The sequence below is a fragment of the Notolepis coatsorum genome (assembly GCF_963971535.1).
Source record: "Notolepis coatsorum genome assembly, chromosome: 1".
Taxonomy (NCBI): domain Eukaryota; kingdom Metazoa; phylum Chordata; class Actinopteri; order Aulopiformes; family Paralepididae; genus Notolepis; species Notolepis coatsorum.
The window spans coordinates 151,368,632-151,390,966 of record NC_140165.1 but is presented as its reverse complement, the minus strand read 5'-3'; the positions used below and the strand labels follow the sequence as shown (position 1 = coordinate 151,390,966).

At 42.7% G+C, this 22,335-nt stretch overlaps 1 protein-coding gene across 3 annotated transcripts in view; it reads left to right on the top strand.

Annotated features, from left to right (window-relative positions):
* Positions 1-22,335, top strand: part of gapvd1 (GTPase activating protein and VPS9 domains 1) — a 136,426-nt gene that overhangs the window by 75,656 nt on the left and 38,435 nt on the right. For 2 of the 3 annotated variants that reach the window (XM_084327272.1, XM_084327271.1), the window contains exons 8-9: positions 18,862-19,054; positions 21,920-22,077. In XM_084327272.1, coding sequence (XP_084183398.1) covers positions 18,862-19,054; positions 21,920-22,077 — 351 coding nt within the window. The remainder of the gene's footprint in view (positions 1-18,861; positions 19,055-21,919; positions 22,078-22,335) is intronic. The other variant, XM_084327273.1, reaches the window with a different exon arrangement.

Genomic DNA, 22,335 nt, shown 5'->3' with positions numbered 1-22,335 from the left:
TGTTAGGCCGTGATGTTGCGGTGGCAATGGGACTGGTGAAGAGAGTGGAGGAGGTACAGGGCACATTCGGGGCGGATCTGGGCCTCTTGAAAATAAAACCTGTGAGAATATGCCTGCGGGACGATGCTGTCCCATACAGCATTAACACAGCGAGGAGAGTGTCTGCTCCTCTGCTTCCCAAAGTCAAGAAGGAGCTGGAGAGGATGCTCAAGTGCGGCGTCATAGAGGAGATCAGTGAGCCAACAGAGTGGTGTGCTCCCATGGTTCCAGTCCCCAAGAAAACTGATGAGGTAAGGATCTGTGTTGATCTAAAACGACTGAACGTGGCTGTGAAGAGGGAGAGATATGTTCTGCCCACCATAGATGACATATTACCAAAGCTGGCGGAGTCTCGAGTGTTCTCCCTACTCGACGCGGAAAGTGGTTTCTGGCAAATTCCACTAGAGAGAGAAACCGCTAAACTGACCACATTCATCACCCCAGTGGGTAGATTTTTTTTTAAGCGGCTTCCTTTCGGGATCTCCAGTGCACCGGAGATCTTTCAGAGAGAAATGTCTCTGCTGTTCAGAGGCCAAGAGGGAGTGGAGGTGTACATGGACGACATCCTTGTCCATGGTACAGATGATAAGGAGCACGAGGGGAGACTCCAGAATGTTCTGCGTATCCTGGAGAGTGCAGGTCTAAAGCTCAACGACAAGTGCGTTCTGCGCCAAAGGCAGCTGAGCTACTTGGGGCATCGAATTGACAGTGAGGGCATCCAGCCTGACCCCTCAAAAGTAAGCGCCATCACAGATCTACAGCCACCAAGTGACGTGCCAGGCTTAAGAAGGTTCCTAGGCATGGTCCATTATCTCAGGCGCTTCTTGCCTAACTTATCGGAAGTGATAAAGCCACTCAACGACCTGCTGAAGTGCGAGGCTGTGTGGATGTGGGACGCAGCACAAGACAACGCATTCCACAAGGTAAAGCAACTCCTCTCCACCGCACCTACACTGGCATTCTATGATGTAAACAAACCTACCATAGTGAGTTCAGATGCAAGCAGCTACGGGCTGGGCAGTGTACTGCTACAGAGACACTCAGATGGACTGAAACCCGTTGTATTCTGTTCAAGGACACTAACTGATGCTGAGAAGCGCTACGCGCAAATAGAGAAGGAGTGTTTAGCTGCTGTTTGGGCCTGTGAACGATTTTCCACTTACCTCTATGGCCTAGACAGCTTCATAGTCCATACAGACCATAAACCGCTGGTCCCTTTGATCAACAACAAGGACCTCGATAGAGTTCCCCTGCGGTGCCAACGATTGCTGATGCGTCTGATGAAGTACAACCCCATTGCAGAGTACGTGCCTGGGAAAACACTGACAGTAGCTGACACACTTTCCAGGCAGCCATTGTCTGTAATTCTGAGTGAAGTGTCAGAACTAACCTCTGATGTTTCAGCGTTCGAGGACGCAGCTCATGCAGCGTGGCCAGTGTCGCCATCCAAACTGGACCGGATCAAGCAGGAGACGAGCGTAGACTACGACCTTCTGGTGGTGAGCAGACTGATCACAGATGGATGGCCGAAGCACGTGAGCAGTGTACCAGCACAAGGCAAAGCATATCACCACTGCTGTAACAGCCTGTCATTATCAAAGGGTCTTGTGCTGTACGGAGACCGCATCGTTATTCCTCACAGTATGAGGAAAGAGATACTCAACCAGTTGCATGACGGGCACCAGGGCATCACCAAGTGCAGGGAACGGGCACGCATGAGTGTGTGGTGGCCCGGGCTGGAGAGAGAGGTCCAGGAACTGGTGACAAAATGTCCCGAGTGCATGCAGGTCAGACCTACACAGAGGAAGGAGCCTCTGATTACAACGCCACTACCACAGAGGCCCTGGCAGGCGATCGGGGCGGACATCTGTGAGTACGAGAAAGAAAACTACTTGGTAGTTGTTGACTATTATTCTCGCTACATAGAAATAGCTCATCTACCAAACATGAAGAGTGAGACCACAATTGCTCGTCTGAAAAATATCTTCGCCAGGTGGGGTTGTCCAGATGAGCTTCACACTGATAATGCTAAACAGTTCACGAGCAAGATGTTTGAGAGTTTCACTGTGACATATGACTTTAAACTCATCACCTCTAGTCCTCACTATCCTCAGGCCAACGGTGGGGCTGAGAGAGCAGTGCAGACTGCGAAGAGGATCCTACGGCAGGATGACTCGTTTCTGGCTCTCATGAGTTACAGAGCTACACCAATACAAGCCACGGGTGCCAGTCCTGCACAGCTGATGATGGGCCGCCAGATCAAGACGACGGTGCCTACAGTCGATAAAGTGCTGTTGCCTGTGTGGCCCGACTTCGCTAAGGTGCGTGAAGCTGACGCCAGGGCGAAAAGGAGCTACAGGCATGCTTACAACCGACGCTATGGTGCCAGAGCACTTCCACCTCTCAGGCCAGGGCAGAGCGTGGCAGTGAAACTCGACGGTGAGTCCGGCTGGACGACAGCAGCAACAGTTCAGCAGCCACACTCAGCTCCGAGGTCCTATCTGATCCAGACAGACCACGGGACCTTGCGGAGGAACAGGCGCCACCTACGACCTACATTCCTTCCTGGAGAGGCAGAGGACATGCAGGCGAGCGAGCAACCATCGCCACCCCAGCTTACACCTCCGAGTGACGTCACGCCGCTCTGCACCCCGTCCTATCTGGAGCGGAGGAAAGCCATGGTGATCGACGACGACGACGTAGACGACGAGATCATCGGGGTTTCGGCTCTTGGAGGGGCCGTGTCACCTGCTAGGGAGCCTGTTTCCCCTGTTCGTGAGACTGTCCCGGCGCCGGCAGGGCCTGAGAATCGTCTTCCAGAACCAGCTCGGGTGACTTCCAGGGGCAGAGTCATCCGTCCACCTGAGAGATTTAAAGACTTTGTGTGTTATTAGACATGTGGCTTGCCTCAATGGAGCAGAATAACCTCCGGCAGCTACAGAGGTGACTGGGTTGTCTACCCCATACCCTCAGTAAAAAAAAAAAAAAAAAGTAACACACAATGTTGGTTTATGTTCTATTGTGACTTTCTGTTAAAAGAAAAGGGGGAAAAGGGGAAAGGAAGTATTGTTATGATGACACTTTGGTTAATGGCACTTTTCTATTTATTATTATAGCACTTTGATTAATGGCACTTTTCTATTTAAAAAGAATGAACTGATTGAGATTGTGGTTACAGTATTACCTTGCACTTCTAAGAGCTCAGATTATTTGCTCGTTTGAGAGGACACTGCACTAATTTTCTATTCAACAGTATACACTGTCTCTGACTCAAAGAAGGGGAGATGTCATGTGAATGATTGTACTGGAAGTACAATTGTGTGTGTGTCTCTAAGACCAGACCATATTAGGCGCTCATGCGCCGGAAGTAGTTAATTCCATGTATGCTACCGAAACAACGCTGTGTGGAAGTGTCTACGAGAAGGATAATAAACACCACAACCTATGGAGTTAAAGCAGGTCGTCAAGAGTGTTTATTATATCGGTCATAACTTGAACAACCCCGGTCGTATAGTGTATCTTGTAGACCAGGCCCATTGCAAGTTGCTGTACTCTGTCGTCTACTCTAAGCCATCCTAGGTTGTCAAAGTGGGCAGGGGTGAGGTGGGTTCTAGGAGTAAGGTCAAGCAGTAGTCTGACCAGTTTATTTTGTGATGTTTGTAATTTTTTTTTAAGCGCCTTTGAGGTGCTTTGGTACCATGAGGTGCACGCATAGTCATAGTACCCTTGAATGAGTGCTCCTGCCAGAGTCTTCAGGGTATTCTTGTTTACCAGAGAGGAGATCCGGTACAAGAATCTAGTTTGTTGGTTGACTTTTTTTTATTATTGGATGCCATTTTGTCACAGGAAAGATTTGCCTCTAGGATGGAACCCAGGTAGGTAATTTCGTCTTTCCTTGTGACAATATTGTCACCCACTGTAACTGAGAAGCCGTCGGTCTTGCTGAGTTTGTTATTTGAACCGAAGAGAATGGACTCTGTTTTGCCCATGTGTAATGATAGTTTGTTATCAGCGAGCCATATGCAGATTTTGCCTAGTTCCGAGCTGAGGGTTTTTTCAACCTGCAACTTGTTCTTGTCAGAGACCAGCAGGGCTGAGTCGTCCGCAAACAGGAACAAGTTGCAGTCACAGGCTGACGACATGTCATTTGCATAAATTAGGAAGAGTAGCTACTATTTGTCTGGTTTAATGTAGCTAACGTTAGCCGCCAGCCACTTTTCCCTCCGTGATGCCTCGGCTGGTATTAACGTTATATAAAACTTGCGATTTGGATTTCTGTTTTTGTTATTAGTACAAAACATAACACAGCAGCTTCAATTTGGGTATTCGAGAGATGGCCATGTATTTGCGTTGTTCTCCCAATGGTCTGCAGGTGTCTTATATGGACATGATGTCAAGTCAATCAGGGCGAGCTTTGACTCATATATCGCCTTAGAATCATCAGAAAGGCTTTCGAAATAGTGAAATGCCATGTTGGCCTCAATATTTTGAAAAACAAATTATATGAAAAGGTTATGAAATGAACAAGAATGTGATAAAAACATGTAGTAAAAACGGAGCTCAACGCATACATTTGATCGTCGAAATCCGTTTGTTTCCCCAATACCAAGATGGCGGCGGTCTCGTGACGTCAGCGTGTCTTCGAGAATAATGCAGACAGGATCGAGCTGAAAGCACATTAGAAGGATTCTCTTTCCTCTCTCTCTCTCTCTCTCTCTCTCTCTCTCTCTCTCTCTCTCTCTCTCTCTCTCTCTCTCTCTCTCTCTCTCTTATCAACTGTGTGACAAATGCTATCCTGCAAGAACAGGCAGGGCTGTACGTAAACCTTTTTTGCACATAGCACTGGTGCTACAGAGGTTGATAGTTTTGTAGCACAGGCCAAAATCTTGTAGCACAAGTATAAAACGTGTTATATTTGTAACAGTCACAAAAGTGCCTATTGTATTTGTGTTATTTAGTTGCAGTGCCATGTTTGGCTGTCATTTTCATGCTGACAAGTTGACGTCACACAGCCAGACACGTTGCGTGTAAGGAATTATGGGATTTGGTGTTGGATGTATGGACTCTACTAGGGGTGGGAATCACCAGTTTCATAACGATACGATATAGATTCTTTGGACAACGATACGATATTTGCCGATATCTGCTACGATACGATGCAGGTGCCTGCAATCGATATGAGACGATATCAAAAGCCCATTTAACACAATCGGTAACATTTAGATCAACTCAAAAAAGGTAACGAAAATATAATTCGGAATTTTTTTTATTTAGCTCTTCCAGACATTTAATTGAAAAAACAATCTATTTTTAATACAAATAGACCTCCTGTTCACTGTAAAGTGCCACGTTTTGATATATTGAGCTTTAAACTTCAAGTAAATTCTTTTAAAACTCACAACACGCAACCTAAAACCCCTTCCTCTCCCAAACTGTTTCTACAATTGTTTTATGTTGCATGATTATCATGAATTCATTTATTATTATTTAGTTTTTTATATTTGAATATCAACATTATCTGTCCATCCTCACTAATCCTCAGTTTACTATAATATACTCCTGACTGCATCGTCTCTCCAAACGCACACACACACAGTGAAAGGGAGAGTGCCCCTCCCCCCTTTCCCTTTCCCCAGTCCCCACTTTCTGCTGTTCTCTCTACTCTATGGCTCTGCCTCTGATCAGGATTAGCTTGTTAGCTTACGCTAACGTAACGTTAATTTCGGGCGATGTGGGCATAAAGGAATGGCGACGATGCAAAGCATGTTAGATGCATTAGACCCGTTGTGAGAAAAAAAACATCAGACTTATTTCGTGTCGCAAAATAGGCGCACTGCTGTGTAGCCCTGCTCTGCTTTAATGCCAGCAGAAGCACGGACTGGGCGGATACGACTCGCAGAGTTGCCACGGGATTTTCAAAATAAGAGTATCGATATGAACCGAACGTTGTTAGCTGCCGGAGCCATAGATATTATAGCTCGAGCTGCGCTTGGGGCGGAAATGAGACCCGCCACAGGATTTTCGAAATAAGAGTATCGATATGAACCGAATGCCTATCGCACCAGTGCTACTGAAGTAAATCCATTCATCGCACAGACCGATGTTGCTGTAGCACGTGCAACATATATCTCGCACTGTACAGCCCTGTCAGGCAAACGGTAGTTTTCATTGTCATTTGATGAGGATTAAAATTGCAGTGTTCTAACGTTATATATGTATAATTTATATCTATTGTGTAGACTCGACACAATCCACGGCAGAAAAGGGTAATCATCAGAATACTCTTTAGTTTTCTCACAATTGGAACAATTGCCTATATTGTAGGTACTCACGTGTGCCACTTAATCTAACTGTAAAGGAAGGAATCTGCGTGTCTGTGGTTCGCATATCTGACAACGACATTGTCAATGTGTGCAATGAATAAAGAATTCTTCAAAATGTTATCTCGAGAACCGTTCATCCGATCGACTTCACACTTGGCAGGTGTATTGCTGAGGACCCAAGGGAGTGCAGTCAAGCTGGTTTTATGGTCTGGTGCATGTGTCCGTTCCTCGGACACCGATTTCAAAATGAGCCTTTGAAGGGGGGGGGGAGCGGCGCGCGCCGGTCTAAACAACATTGCATGCGTGCACGAGGAAGGATAATAATTATGATCTAGCGTTGATTTCAGGAAGATCCGATAATCAGGCGAAAAATTACTACGTGTTTATTGAATTACACAAAAACCCAGTTTTCGCGTATTTTCCCTGGAATGACTCAGAAGCACCCAAACTATATTCATATTCAAAACGGTACAAAACAGGGCTCTACAGTGCGACCATATTGCTCGCATATGCCCCTAGAAATGTGTGTGCGAACCGGAGAAATCAATTACTTGCGAGTGAAGATTACAGCCTCAGTCGTGCTTTTTTCGCTGATAAATCGTTCAAAACTACAAGTCCCACATTGCACTCAAGCCAACGGTCCAATCACAGTAGAGTGACATGACTGGTTTCAAGGGAAATAAAGGAAATTACCAATCGGAAGCTCTCATTCGCTTTTTTACTTCCTGAAAGTCCGCCATTGCGATATGCGAGACTTTCCCGAGACAGTAACATTAAGTTAACTTATTCTAGTCTTACCAATAGCAATAGATTTTAGAACACCTAGATTTATCAATAGTAATATATAGGGCTGTCTTAAATACTTCGAAGCTTCGAAGCTTCGTTCGATGGCACAAGCTTCAAACATTAAAAAAAATCGAAGTTTAAAAAAAAAAGAGAAAAATATATATATAAATTTCTTCAATTTTTTTTTTCAATTTTTTATTTTTATTTTTACTTCGGTGTGTGTGTGTGTGTGCATGGGGCCATTGGGTGGGGCCGGGGGACAAATACACTGGAGGAAAGTAACCCAGCTCAGCACTGCCCAAATTATATCATCACTATTGCCTGTTTGAAGGATATCATCCTCAAACACATATACACCACCTACACGCCTATTCTCAGTCCTTGCCCCACAATGGTGGAATGAACTACCCACCCCAGTTAGGACAGCCGAATCCCGTCCAATCTTTCGCCGTCGACTAAAGACGCACTTCTTCAACCATTATCTGAAATAAAATAAAATAAAATAAATCTAACCCTAACTAACCTTACTGTCATGCACTTGTCCTAATAAACTAACCTACACTGTAACACGCAACACTTTGATGAATATTGTTACTCAGCTGATAGAGTTGTATCCTTCCTGATGACCTGTCGTACAGAACTTGTAAGTCGCTTTGGATAAAAGCGTCAGCTAAATGACTAAATGTAAATGTGAATGTAAATGCCTTGTAGAATTCCACACATAAGAAAGAAAGATACTGGGATGAATAAACAAAATAGGAAATAAAATGTAGAAATGCATCCAATACATAAATAAATATGAATCTCCATATATGAAATAGAACATTTAGATAAGGTGCTACTGAGATGTTTTGGTGTTTTGTTTTTTTTGTGGAAGTAGCCCTTCTTAAAAATGCATGAACATTCACTGATAATTGGTCTGTAGTGGAGTCTACAACGTCTACATTGCCGGACCTTGTAGACTGACATAATTCTGTGCATAGTTTAGTCTACACAGGCCATATTTCAAATAATCAAAATCTTACTTCATTCATCTTAAACATTCTTGATTTGGGGGATTGGTAGTTCCCATGAAATCTGAAGTTGTTCAAACGACAACAGCGATCCACCTTGAATTAAATCACACTGTGTTGGCTGCGTCACAGTCACTGAAGGGGCTACTTAATTCATTAATCCAATCCACTTTATTTATAGAGCACATTTAAAAACAACAAAGTTTACCAAAGTGCTGTACAAGTCCCACAACATAAGATAAAAAAAAAGAAAAAAGAGAAAATTATATATAATTTATTTTTAATTTATTTTTAATTCAAAGCTTCAAATTCAAATCGAAGCTCGGCCCCCGAAGCCTCGATTGCCAAAAAAAATCGAAGGTCAGCCCTAGTAATATAACGTTAATGCAACAAAATGAATGCCTTGCTTTGTTAATCATAACGTTGATGCAGTAGCATATGTCGTTGTGTTGGCTGTAACGGACAGGGGAATAACAGAACACTGTGTACACATTCAAATTGCGATAATCGATTCTAACATTTTCAAATCGATGCAGTTGAATTTTCCCCTTAGGATCGATGCATTGCGATGCATTGTTACACCCCTACACCAAAGTCACTGGCCCACTGTGCGTGTGTATCTGTGTGTGTGCTAGCGTTATCAACAGCAGAGGTGGGTGCAGGCGGTGTGACGTAATTGGCAGAATCGACTGTCAATCAATGGTCTACCCGACACGCAAACTCATAAACAATGTTTCTGTACTGGAGGTGTACAGTATTTTGATCACAGTTCTGGTTTGCCTTAAGATGCAGTTTAAGATGGGTCTTGAACATGGAGTATGTGGGGCACTTTCTAATCACAACTGGTAGGCTATTCCAGTAGTTACCACCTTTAACAGAACAGTTTTAGCAAAGGTAGTATACCGAAAAGGCACCTTACAGTCCCCTCTACTGATGGCCCTGGTGGTAATGCCAGTGTCTCCTTTTTGTTTAATGTCACTGCCTTTTTTATTAGGCCTAGTTGTTGGCTACAACTTTGCCACAGTAGGCATTAATCACTTAATAGTTCAAATGTCTGTGTCCCATTCCCGTTTGCACACACAGATACACACACACGCACAGTGGGCCAGTGACTTTGGTGGTATGTGCTATTGCACAGATTAGGCTTGGGCGGTATTACGGTATACCAGGGTATTTAGAAATCCCGACGGTATTGAAAATCAATACCGTCAAAATCACAGATCCGTTTCAGTTTATATTACAGTGAAACGGAGTTTTGACAGTGGTTGGTGGTAGTGCACTGCACACACGCGCCAGCAGAGGGCGAGACCAGTCCTCACTAGTGGAGCGAGCCGCAGAGCTGGTTGTCTACACACAGGAGGAGGAGGGGAAACCCCGCTTCACTGGAAATTAAATGAGACACGCTTACCCGTTGCTGCCTGGTGCTGCGGGCTAACTGGCTGTTCTGAGAGCTAACTGTTGTGTATGTGTATCACAACGGTGGTCATGCTTTATGGTAATGTTGCGACAGTGCTGTGAAAATAAAGCGTTGTGGTAACGAGAGTGTGTGTTGTGCACTGGTGGATCAAGCAAATTAACGGTAAAACGTTACGTCGCAGTCCGGTGCGTTTTTGAATACACAATACTAACGTTACTAGTACTAGGGTGCTGCGGAGCTCCTGGCTACCATTCTGAGAGCTGACGATAGTAGTACTAGGATGCTGCGGGCTAGTGGCTACCATTCTGAGAGCTAATGATAGTAGCACTCGGATGCTGCGGGCTAACTGGCCATCTCCGCGATTTGGGTTCCCCCCCCCCACTGATGAAAATAAAAGTCATACAGTCATATACCGTACACCGGGGTATTAGGTCATCAGGTATGACGGTATGAAAAAAATGATACCGACCAAGCCTAGCACAGATGTGTGTCCCGTTCCCGTTTGCACATGCACACGCGGTACAAATACATTTATAAAAGATTAAATAAAACTGTTACTTGAAATATTTTCACTGTGCTCCTAAATATTTTTGTGTGCTCCTAAATTTCTTTGTGTGCTCCTAAATCTTTTCATTTAGGAGCACATGTGCTCCTTGGGAAAAAGGTTAGCGTAGAGCCCTGAAACGGAAATGTACGGATGAAAAAATAATCTGGTTTTTGCACGTTGAGTCACTGAGACTCGACAGCGTTATTAGACCCATAGCTATACTATAAAATATAGGTTTAGCTCTACAAACTACAACTACGTTTACATGGGATTAATGGACGGCAAGGAAGGGGTCACTTCCCGGAAGGGGCGTGGCACTCAATGTGTTAAGAATGGCGTTCCTCTTATAATCTTTCAAGAGTGGATAATAGAAGTGGTGGTAATGTTAATTTGCCTTCCCAGCCTCCAGTGATATGTTTCGTTGATGAAACAGATTCTAGGTTGTGTGATTACACAGGAAGTCCTGCCTGGTTGTTCTCAAGCCCAATCATTACCTCCGTGGCCTCTCCGGTGCTCGGCACATAATGACATTTTTCAGGAGGTGAACGGCATGGCTGTGAACCTTCTTTATGGCCTCTGCGATTAATAAATTAAGCTGCAGTGTCTTTTGTACCACTTGGCGCTATAACAAAGATGTTTATCCAATGGACTTCATACTTGACCGGTGTATTGCTGAGGCCCAAGGAAATGCAGTGCATTTGGTGTCATTTGACCAGATGGTGGCACTATAACAATACATTTTACGCATAATTATCTCGAAGCGTTAATCCGATGAACTTCACACTTGCCAGGTGTATTGTTGAGGACCCAGCGGAGTGCACTTTGAATGCGGGCATGCGGCACAGCAAACAGCAAACGGCACTTCCGGGGGCCGAGCACTTGGCCAGGTCCAAATGGGCATGCAGTGCACACCACCGAGCAGCCATGTTTTTTGAACGGGCACTGCACTAGTAAATAGTTACAAAGTGGAAAACTGTTGCAAGTAGATAATACTGTAATCTCTGCATTCAAAGGGTGCTGGATAAAGATTTAAAAACTGCCATGATTATCACCCATGATATCAGTAATTTTAACTCTCTATTTACAACGTGACCCACTATCCTTTATGTTGAAAATTGTCAATGGCTACTTTACACTGGCTTCCTGTAACATTTAGAATTTACTTCAAGGTCCTTCTCCTTACATACAAAGCTCTAAATGGACAGGGACCTAGCTACATCGCCAACACTCAAACACATCAGGGAAGCCAACTCACTAGATATCTTCAAAAGACAGCTTAAAACCTCTCTTTGCTCAGGCATTTAAATGAAACATCAGGGATATCGTGACACAAATTGTACTTTACCTGCACTATTCTTATTCTGCCTACTTTTATACACTTCCTATCAAATTCATGTGTCAGTTCTATGCACATTTTATCTCACTACCTCTTATGCACTGTAATTTTAAGAGCTGTTGTAATTTAAAACTGAACTTTGTAAAGAAACTCAAAAGTTGAGTGATGCACTGCTCTGTTGTTCTATAAGGTAATTTAGGACTGAATTTTGTAAAGAAACTCAAAGGGTTAGATCCACAAAGAATGGATTGCACGGAGCAAGTTGCACCCTTACTTAAAATTCATTATGAATTGAAAATGGGGGACCCTGATGTAAACAAGATGAAAGTCTTTCTCTGGTCTGCATCCCCTTAACACTTTCAGTGCCCAGCAGGTGGCGCACATTTAGTGCTTGAATGCCCACCATCCACTTCAATGTTAGCATTAATATCGCCTAATCTATGTTTTAAATTATGGCTATGTGTCTAATCTGCCCGTTGCTTATCAATGACTCATTTTCCAGTCAAAATTCTCGAAGCGGATTGTTTTTTTATCGGTTCATTTCAGTTTTATAGCATTTTGAAAAGCCCTCGATTCTTAGTTCCTGATCGCTCGCACAGTCAAACAGCCATATCACATATAGGGGAAAAGCTTATATCTCCGTGAAAACAGGTCTGATTATCCTAAGACTCGTAAAATAGATTCCTTACCTCAGAATATGTTCTCCAAAAAGATTACGACACCCCCTGGTGGCTCAGTGTTAAGAGTGAACTGCTCTGTTTTATGTTAGAACTTTCTAAATAAACTCAAAGTATTAACACTTTGAGAGCCAGTCCGTGTTTTCCTTTTTACCCCCTTGAATGCCCAAATCCACTCCAATGTTAACGTTAATATAGCCTAATCTATGTTTTAAATTATGGCTATGTGTCTAATCTGCCCGTCGCTTATCAAAGACTCATTTTCCAGTCAACATTGTCAAAGCAGATTGTTTTTTTATCGCTTCATTTCCGTTTGATAGCATTTTGAAAATCACTAGTTTTTGCGGAAAAAACAACCCATTCTATGATGATCGCCTTTTACTGGAATATTCTAGAACGTTGTCATTTGTCGGCCTATTTATGAATCGTTTTCAAATAAACGCTAGATAATCGATAGTATATGTGTGCGCACGCACGCTCGTGCCGCGCGCTGATAATCGCTGCTCTTATTTCCTGATGGCTTTTACAGTCAAAACAGCCATATCATTATCACATATAGGGGAAACGCTTATATATCCGTGAAAACGAGTCTGATTATCCTAAGACTGATAACATAGATTCCTTACCTGAGATCAGATTGTATCCAAATGGATTATTCCAATTCCTGATCACCATTCGAAAAAATCGATCATTGTATTGATCAACCGTGTATACAGTAGAACACATAATCCCGCTGCTCTTCAGGCTCCGGAGTGATGCCGGTCGATGCCGGCTGCGTGAGTGAGACGTAAAATGTGGAGTCGGAAATCCTTTCTCCCATTCACTTTCATTGAGTCCAATCCAAAAGGGTGATTTACCATCTGGGAGACGATAGGGGGCGCTTTTTTCACATCTGAACGCCTCGGGTGACTGGATCTCAAACGGTAGGCTCGCTTGATGCAATATGATTTCAGATCGCTAATAAAATAAAATAAACAAATAAAACGAATATTCTCGTGAGTGGGCATTCAACCCGGGGGGTAATAACACGAGAAAACTCGTGGGTGGCATTCAAAGTGTTAAAAGCGATGCACTGCTCTGTTGTTCTATTAAGTATTATGAGCGATGCTCTGTTGTAAATGTTGTTGTATATTTTAGGTATGTCCGATATTATCGGCCTACCCATATTGGCATAAAAATGTGATATCGGAAAATATCGGTAAAAAAGAAATTATATATATATATTTTTTTTACATTTATTTAAGCTTTATTTACCCAGGCAAGCAAGTAAGAACAAATTATTATTTTATTTATTGTCAAAGTATGCATAATGTTGTGTTAATTACATGACAAGAGATATGTAATGTTAATTACCTGAAATTATTCAGTTTTTTGGGGGGGGGGGGGGGGAACCTGCATATATCGGTATCGGTTAATATCGGTATCGTAAAATTAAGAGTTGGACTATATCGGTATCGGTAAAAAAGCCAATATCGAGCATCCCTAGTATATTTAGATTTTAACTTTGATCACACTTTTTTACTCTGTCTATTCTATTTTATAATTTGTATTACTGAATGAAACCGTAAACAGACATTGGGATGTTAGATCCTAATGTGAAAAACTGTGATTTACCTTACCTTGCTACCTCTCTATCTTTTTTCTGCTCGCTTATGCCTGTATTTTTTACTGCTGTGAAGCACATTGAACTGCAATTTCTTTATGAAAAGTGCTATACAAAAAAAGTACAAGTGCTATACAAAGTGTATTAACTCATTGGAGGCCAGACCCGATGATAGTCCGGTTAACTCGCCGACCGTTCAGCGCCAATCACGAGTATAGTCGGGTTTTAATCGTTATTTCTTTTATTAGCGATATCTATTCATTTTCATCCATCCAGCCTGATGTTATCGTTGGGAATGGGTCTGAGCTCGCAAAAGGGCAAATACCGGCCCCTACGCCTTCCGGCTGGTATTGCACTCCACTGGGAATGGTATAGGTTTTTTTCTGGGACGATCCAAGCCGTGCGGGCGTGGTTTAAATAATCAGGCGAGCTAACCTGATTTCAACGATACATCTGTGACGCTGCCCCCCCCCCCCCCCCCCCCTCATATGCAATGCTGTTGAACGTGGCACGGTCCTCCGCGCCCAGTACTTCAAATGGCAATCAGATAATTGGATTATTTCTTTTGCATTACATCAGATACAAGGTAAGAACATTATATATAAATTTGATCGTTGATCTGATATGTATTTATAAAAAAGAAATTTACTTAAATTTTTATTGACACTTATAGACGTACAACATTTAGACAACACTTTAAACGACATCAAACATATAACAGTACAATGACATGGGTCCCTTGAATCCCTATGCTAAGGCTGTGTTCAGCAGCCCAGACCCCCATAAGAGGGACCCCCCCCCCTCCCGCCATCCATCCCAAGAGATTAGTGTTGTCAAAAATATTGAAAAATCAATACATATCGATTCTGAATATTTAAAACGGTTTCGATACTCATTTCCCGCAATATCGATACTTTCTGCAGTATCGATACCAGCTGGCTTGCTCGCAGTCTTCTACCGCAAGTTGTTGACAGACACGCTGCTGCAGAGCACGCTTGCCCCTCCTCCCCCTCAGAGACCCGTCTTCAGTGTCTTCTTGTCAACAAAGCATTAAACATTAAACCATTAACTTTAGTTTATGGTTGTCTACTAATGGCTCATAATATCAACAGCTGATTCGTTGTTAGTAACGTTACAGCTATTAGCTAACGTTAGCTAATCATTCTTCCGTTAGCTTATGCTAGCTAGCTGGCCACCTTATAATTACTTCATGGAAACGTAGTAACGTTATGTCGAGTTCATACTACACTACACGTATGAACTCGACATAACGTTAGCATTACCCCGTTTCCATGAAGTGTTTAATTAGCAGCAATCTTGTTGAAAATGTAACGTTAATGCTCTGAGCATAGCTCCGCAAACCGGAAACCGGAAGCCGTCATGAAATTGTTGTAGTCATATTGTAGTCTTTTAGTCTTATTAACTAAAAGATTTTAACCAAATAAAAAGCAGCAGCACTATTGCATAACTGAGTCATGTTTGCTATGTATTTCTTTCTTTAGGGGAGTAGGACATTTGTCACAGTTTTATCAGGATGTTTTATAGATGGCTAGGTTAAACACAGGTTTTTGTTTTTAAGAGGGGTGGTTTGATTTGATCTAAAGAGAAACAAAGGGTTTTTAAAGTGTTATATGTATCTTCTTTTATAGTACCAGAGAGAAGCTGAGGAGAATCAACCAGCAACAAAAGCTAAATGTGTAAAAAAAAAATGTAATTAGAAATTATATCGACGATAATTATCGATATCGAGTGATATGAAAATTATTTTATTTTATCGCGATAAAGTTTTTAGCCCTATATCGAATATCGATACTTTTCAAGGTATCGTATCGAAGTTCGATGTCCCTTGAATTGATTGGGCCAGGCCCAATAGAGGAGAGGGCCTGCCCCCCCCCCACACGAAGCCAAGCACGCTACCTCCCATGTCACGAAGAACCCCACCCCACGCACACTGACCCCACAACACACAAGACCCCCCTGGGCAAAGCTCAGCCGCTCTGACCACCCCAAGAGGAACACCTCCTTCCCGCCATCCTCTCCAAGAATCAGAACACCCCCATATCCCAGGACCACTAATAGGACTCCCCCATATCCCAGGACCGCTATACACGGAGCCGGGCACCTGCGACACGGGTCCCTTGAATTGATTGGGCCAGGCCCAGTAGAGGAGAGTGCAGGCTCCCCCCCACCGAGCCAAGCCCGTTACCTCCTATGTCACAAATAACCCCACCCCCGTACATCGACCCCACAACACACAAGACCCCACCACCGACCCCGCAACACGCAAGACCCCCCCTCTCCCGGGTCGATCCGCCGAAACTATGCCCCCCCCCCCCCCCCGACACCCATTGAAGTGGGTGCTGGCATTCAGCCAGGTAAGTACGACACCCCCTAATGGCTCTGAAAGTGTTAAGCGTGGCGGTCAATGAGTTAATGGAAGGCCTAATATAAAGGAAACATGACAACCAAATGACAAATTAATACCAATACCAAACTATTATGGTACCTAATGTAACTAGGGATGTCCGATATTATCGGCCGATATTGGCATTAAGATGTGATATCGGAAATTATCTGTGTCCGTTTTCAAATTTAAAAAACATTTATTTAATCTTTATTTACCCAGGCAAGCAAGTAAGAACATATTCTGATTTTTTTTATTGTCAAAAGTATGCATAATGTTGTGTTAATTCCACAACAAGAGATATGTAATGTTAATTACCTGAAATTATTCCGTTTTTGGGGGGGGGGGGGGGGGGGGCCCTGCATATATCGGTATCGGTCGATATCGGTATCGGAAATGAAGAGTTGGACAATATCGGTATATCGGTATCGGTAAAAAAGCCAATATCGAGCATCCCTAAATGTAACCAGAGAAGCCTATATTTTTAGGAAGGAGGTTGAACAGAAAAACACAACTGTAGCTCACAAAGGTAGCAAAAACTAGTAATATGTGGACATACTATATTACAGTCATGTTCCTATTAAGTTAGTGAAAACCAACAGAAAATGTTCAACAACTACCAGACATTTACATGATCATCTATACCAGGGGTCGGCAATTAGGTTTGCTCACGGGCCAATTTTCCCCCAAGCCATTGAATGGCGGGCCAGGCTAATTAAATATAATGATAGTGAAAAAAATTTAACTCTGTCAAAATAAACGAGCTGCATAGGTGGCATAATAAACTGTAAGCGACGCCGACATATACATGTTTGCACTGTCTTTTTTCTATTATAAAGTGCCTCTCGGGTGCATAACACATGAACAGATCAGTCATTTGAATTTAATGCAGGTGCTCGCATTATAAATCGAATGTATTATTATTATTATTATTATTATTATTATTATTATTATTATTATTATAACACATGAACAGATCAGTAGGGTGGGCATTTGATTTGCAGCACCGCGGCGCGTGTATTATAAATAGAATGTATTATTATTATTAAAACACAACTCACCATAATGCAGCCCTGCCCTGGGCTTATTATTGTTTCTGTTTCGGGTCCTCCAAAATCCCTGCTAATGTTTGAAACATGTCAAATGTCCACTCGCGTTGAATGAATCTTCTGCCAACTTGAACACAGTTGCTTCATTGCCTCGTGTTGCCATGTCAACACGCGAGAGTCACCTGTTGCAATAAACCCGTATTTTAATTATGACTCCTGTTTATTAAAAGAAGCTTTATGTGTCTTGGAGGTCGTAGGCTTCTCTTCTGGCTCCTCAGTTGGTATTTCCCCGCTGCAAAGAAGCTATCCAAAGACGTTTGTTTTGTTAACGTTAGTTGCGCGCATGATCGCATCCCAAACGCGGAAGTGAAAGTGCGTTAGGGAAAATATACATGCGGCCTGGTTCTCCCAGTCCACGTGACCATTTCTAGCATTTCAATTGGCTATAGTGACAGACATAGATATGATGAATAGATAGATACAGCTTCACAAAGACACTCTGGCGTCACGAGTGAATATTTCCTGCGCGTAAAATAAATATCATGTTCTCAAAATAAACTGACGGGCCAGAAATTATTGCTGGCGGGCCCATTTCGGCCCGCGGGCCGCCTATTGCCGACCCCTGATCTATACCAATTGGTTTGTATTGTATTGGTATGGATAAGCAGTATCGGCACTCAGCAATGGTATAGGTATTTATAAAATCCTTAACGATACCATCCCTATTAGTAGAGACTAACTAATGGGTGCAGTGTTTTCATGACATGGCTTGTTGCCATTATATCCCTCTGTCTCTTCTTTCATGGTGACTTATCCTGTCTTGCTTGCTGTTAAGTAGTGACTCTGCCTGACTTGCTTGAGTCTAAACAGAGTGACTTGAAACTTGCTTTGCACATGTGTGACATACTTGTTGTAGACCAGTGGTCACCAACCTGTCGATCACGATCGACTGGTAGATCTTTGAGACTTTCCCTGTAGATCTTTCCCTGAGAGTCCACATTACAGTTCTACTTTTGTTTTGATGTGAAAAGTGATGCTGCGTAAGAGGACTGCACTTAGCACTGACTGAGAAAGTACACATTACAGTTCTACTTTGACAAACATATTTACAATTAGCATTTTATAATGTTAATAATATGAGAGTCCACATTACAGTTCTACTTTTGTTTTGATGTGAAAAGTGATGCTGCATAAGATGTCTGCACTTAGCACTGACTGAGAAAGTACATATTACAGTTCTACTTTATAAAATGCTAATTGTAAATATGTTTGGCAATGTTAATAGGAGAAGGTCCACATTACAGTTCTACTTTTGTTTTGATGTGAAAAGTGATGCTGCATAAGATGACTGCACTTAACACTGACTGAGAAAGTACATACCGGTATTACAGTTCTACTTTGACGTTTTAATGTTGGACCAAAGCTTTGCATGTAATTAGAATACAGGCAAATAAAAGTCATTTAGTTTAAAGTACAATCTTGGCTGTCTTTTTCTCTCAACGCTTCAATAGGTAGATCTTGCCTTCACCAAAAAAAAAAAAAAAAAAAATTATTTTGCTTAAAAAGGTTGGTGACCACTGTTGTAGACTCTATGAAGGACTGAAAATGCAGTTCTTTTTCTTTTTACTAAAGATCTTTGAAAATGTGTCTTCTGTTATCCTGCTCAGGTGGACTTTGTGCGGAGTGTGATGGCAGGGGACCACCTCCGGGAGGAGGAGCACATGGCCCTGGAGACCCTGCTGGCCACCGTGCCCCAGTCTCGCACGGTGAAGAGCAACAGTCTGGAGCTAACACCCTCCAACACCCCCCAGCTGTCCCCAGCGACTACCCCTGCCAACAAGAAGAACCGGCTCCCCATAGGTATCTACCTCCGAAGCCTCCGCTATTGTTATTATACACCTGCAGTCCCCTGCCTTCCGACGTAGAATACATTATTGATTTGCTTGGATATATGACGCCAAGTCCCTGTAATTTCCCGACCATGAGGCCAATTAACCTTTTATGAATACCAGAATTTTTGAACTGGAAACTGGATCTGTATTTTCATATTCTCTCTTAACAAGAAAACAAACAAACAATGTGTGTCGAGATGATAGCTATTGAAAGGCCCTTGTTTTTTTGTGGGAAGCTAATGAGCTTCTTCTCAGCTTGTTATAAAGATAATTAGCACTGCCTGGATTGGAGCTCAATTACAGAAATGACAACCAATTAAATTACCAAATATAAATGAACTCACTTTAATTGGAATGGATGGAAAGATGCATAGCCTACTCTTCATTAGCATTTCCAAGACAAACGATTCTGTAGCAACGCCCCCTCTATTAGAAACGAACCGCTTCGACTTGCTTCTCTGAAATGTGACATTTCCATACTAGAGATCGTGACTCGCAATATACCATCATATTATACAGAATTATAAAGACATGATTTGTATTCTTATCTTAAAACCCTTCAACCCACTTCTTCCTCCTCTTCCTCCTGTGCTGCCGTTGACCAGGACAACACTTAGCAGCTATTACATCCTGGGACTCCACCACGACCACCCTGTCTGCTCATATTCCATTAGTAACCCCTTTTGGTGGGTAGCCTGCCTCACCCAGGCTGGTAGAGAACTTTAGCAGTGTGTCTTGTGTGTTTCACCCAGTTATGACGTGCTCGATAACGCTCATCCGTCATCAGCCCCATGCTAAGCTATACTAAAGTCACCCCACCTCACTGCTGCTAGCCGGCCATGCGCCTGTCCATGCCTGCTTTTTTCCCCTTTCCACCCTGCTTCGGCCAGTTTAGGGAATACATGTTTTTAACATACTCTCATTTCAATGTTTTGTTTCCTCATCCAGCGGAATATGGTTATTCATTTCAAGGTAGTGTGAAAACAAAGTGTTACTTATTTTGCTTACGCTGGTCGATGTACAAGATATGGTCAAAATCAAGGAAACCCAATCCTCTGCCATGGTGTCTGGTCCCTTGGGAGACTAAGGACATTGATGTAAAGACTTGCCTCAATGTTGGCTACTACTATGATCTAGGTAGGGTTGTGATCTGAGGCTGATTTAGGGCAAGGCCTAATCACCAACAATCATTTTGAGCCTGGGCCTTCCAGCTTTATGAAGACCTCGGATACCATTTCAGAATCTCCTCTAAATGCTCAGTTGGGGGTATTGAGAAGGCCCCAGCATTTATCATAGACATGTGTCATCATGGCCTCTGTGACCTTATGTGACCAGTAATTTGTCTCAAACCCCGCCTTCACCTCTTTTCTTGATCTTCCAAACACAACTGTTGCTTCCCTCTGACAAATAAAGTTTGTTCTGGCACACCTTGTTCATGATCAATTGTTGCTTTAGAATTCCCTTAGATCTCAAGAGTAATAGAAAAGTTCAATGTCAGGCGTTGAACTCCAACCACCAGAACCCTTCACTGTGACAGGGCTGTATGGTTGGTGTTTCCTGTATATTTGACTAAACCCTGTAGATTAAGCCTCAGTAGTACAGTACATTATAACCATGCAGAGTAGCAACCTTCTTAGTAGCAGAATGTTAGCCTAGAATCATCCACCTGAGCAGCAATCATTGGAATGGTATGCACCGACCGTCATGTGCTGCTTGTGGTGAGTGCTTCACTGTGCTCGGCGTGCACGTGGCATGTACGTGTGTGTGTGTGTGTGTGTGGTGTGTGTGTGTGAGATCCCTGAAACGGCCTGGGAGCAGGTCAATGCGGTTTTTCATTCTGTACAGATTGCAGTGTAAATGACACTGACTTCAACTCTGAACTGTGCATCTTCACACTGTTAAACAGCATTTTATGTTCCATGACAGATTTAGACTATAGGCTCTCAGTTGGAGTGGTAGAGGAATTACGCCTAATGAGCAGAGATGTCTTTACGCTGCTGTGTGTATATGTGTCCAGATGAACTTGTGCATTATTAAATGAGAATTAGGGATGTCCGATATTATCGGCCTACCGATATTATCGGCCGATATTGGCATTAAAATGTGATATCGGAAAATATCTATCATTTTTTTTAACCTTTATTTAGCCAGGCAAGCAAGTAAGAACAAATTCTGATTTAATTTATTGTCAAAAGTATCGGTATCGGTTGATATCGGTATCGGAAATTAAGAGTTGGACAATATCTGTTTATATCGGAATTGGTAAAAAAGCCAATATCGAACATCCCTAATGAATACCATTGAATTTCAGCATTGAAATGTTATTCCTGTGCCAACGGAAAGATTTATTTATTTGTAAGAATTCACAATTACTCTCTCATGGGAACAAGAGGAGAGCAGAGTTTGTTCTACCCACCAATCTGGGATGTCACACCACTGTATAGCTTCACTGAGAAGGAATAGGAAATCCATTGATCAGGTTACCATTTCTGGGTTCACTTGGATGTAGAAGTACAGACAAACATTGTATAAGTCCACCAAGTCATTCATCGTCTATTGAGCTCTTTCAGGTTGTACGTCACTACTATCACATCACAGATACATTTTTTGGGTCACAGTTTTTTTACTTGGAGGATAGAGGTGTTCGTTTCCAAATACTGATGGTGTCTTCCCTTCACCACGTCAATAACGTAAATTCTTAAATTGATTGGTATTCCCCTGTACTTCTAGTAGCTGTTTTTGCTTCTACTGCTCCAATGTACATATCTAGCATTTTGAAATGTAAAGGATGAGAAAGTAACACTGCGTTCCAACATCTCCCTTGTTCTTCCAGCAGCAGCCCGCAGCCGTAGCCGTACCAACATAGCCCAGGAGGGGGAGACAGAGGCCAGCTCCCAGGAGTCCCTTCAGGAGGTGCTGCCTGAGGAGGTGCTGGTGATCTCACTAGGAACCAGTCCCCAGACGGTGCCCGGGATGATGTCAGAGAACGAGGTAATGACGTTGGAATTATCGGAGCCGCTGGAAAGAGCAGATGATGTCATCAAGTTGTTTTGCGGAGAGAAAAAAAGGTCTAATGATGAGGTGATTTCAGGAACGACAACATTTTAAAAGGGTGCTGTTTTTGTGATGTTTTAGGGCTGGGCGATATGGCCTAAAAATAAAATTTCTTATTTTTTTTTAAATCCGATTTCCGATTTTAATCGATTTTTTTCTCTTAAACTAGAAACGCCTAGGAAATCATTCAAATAA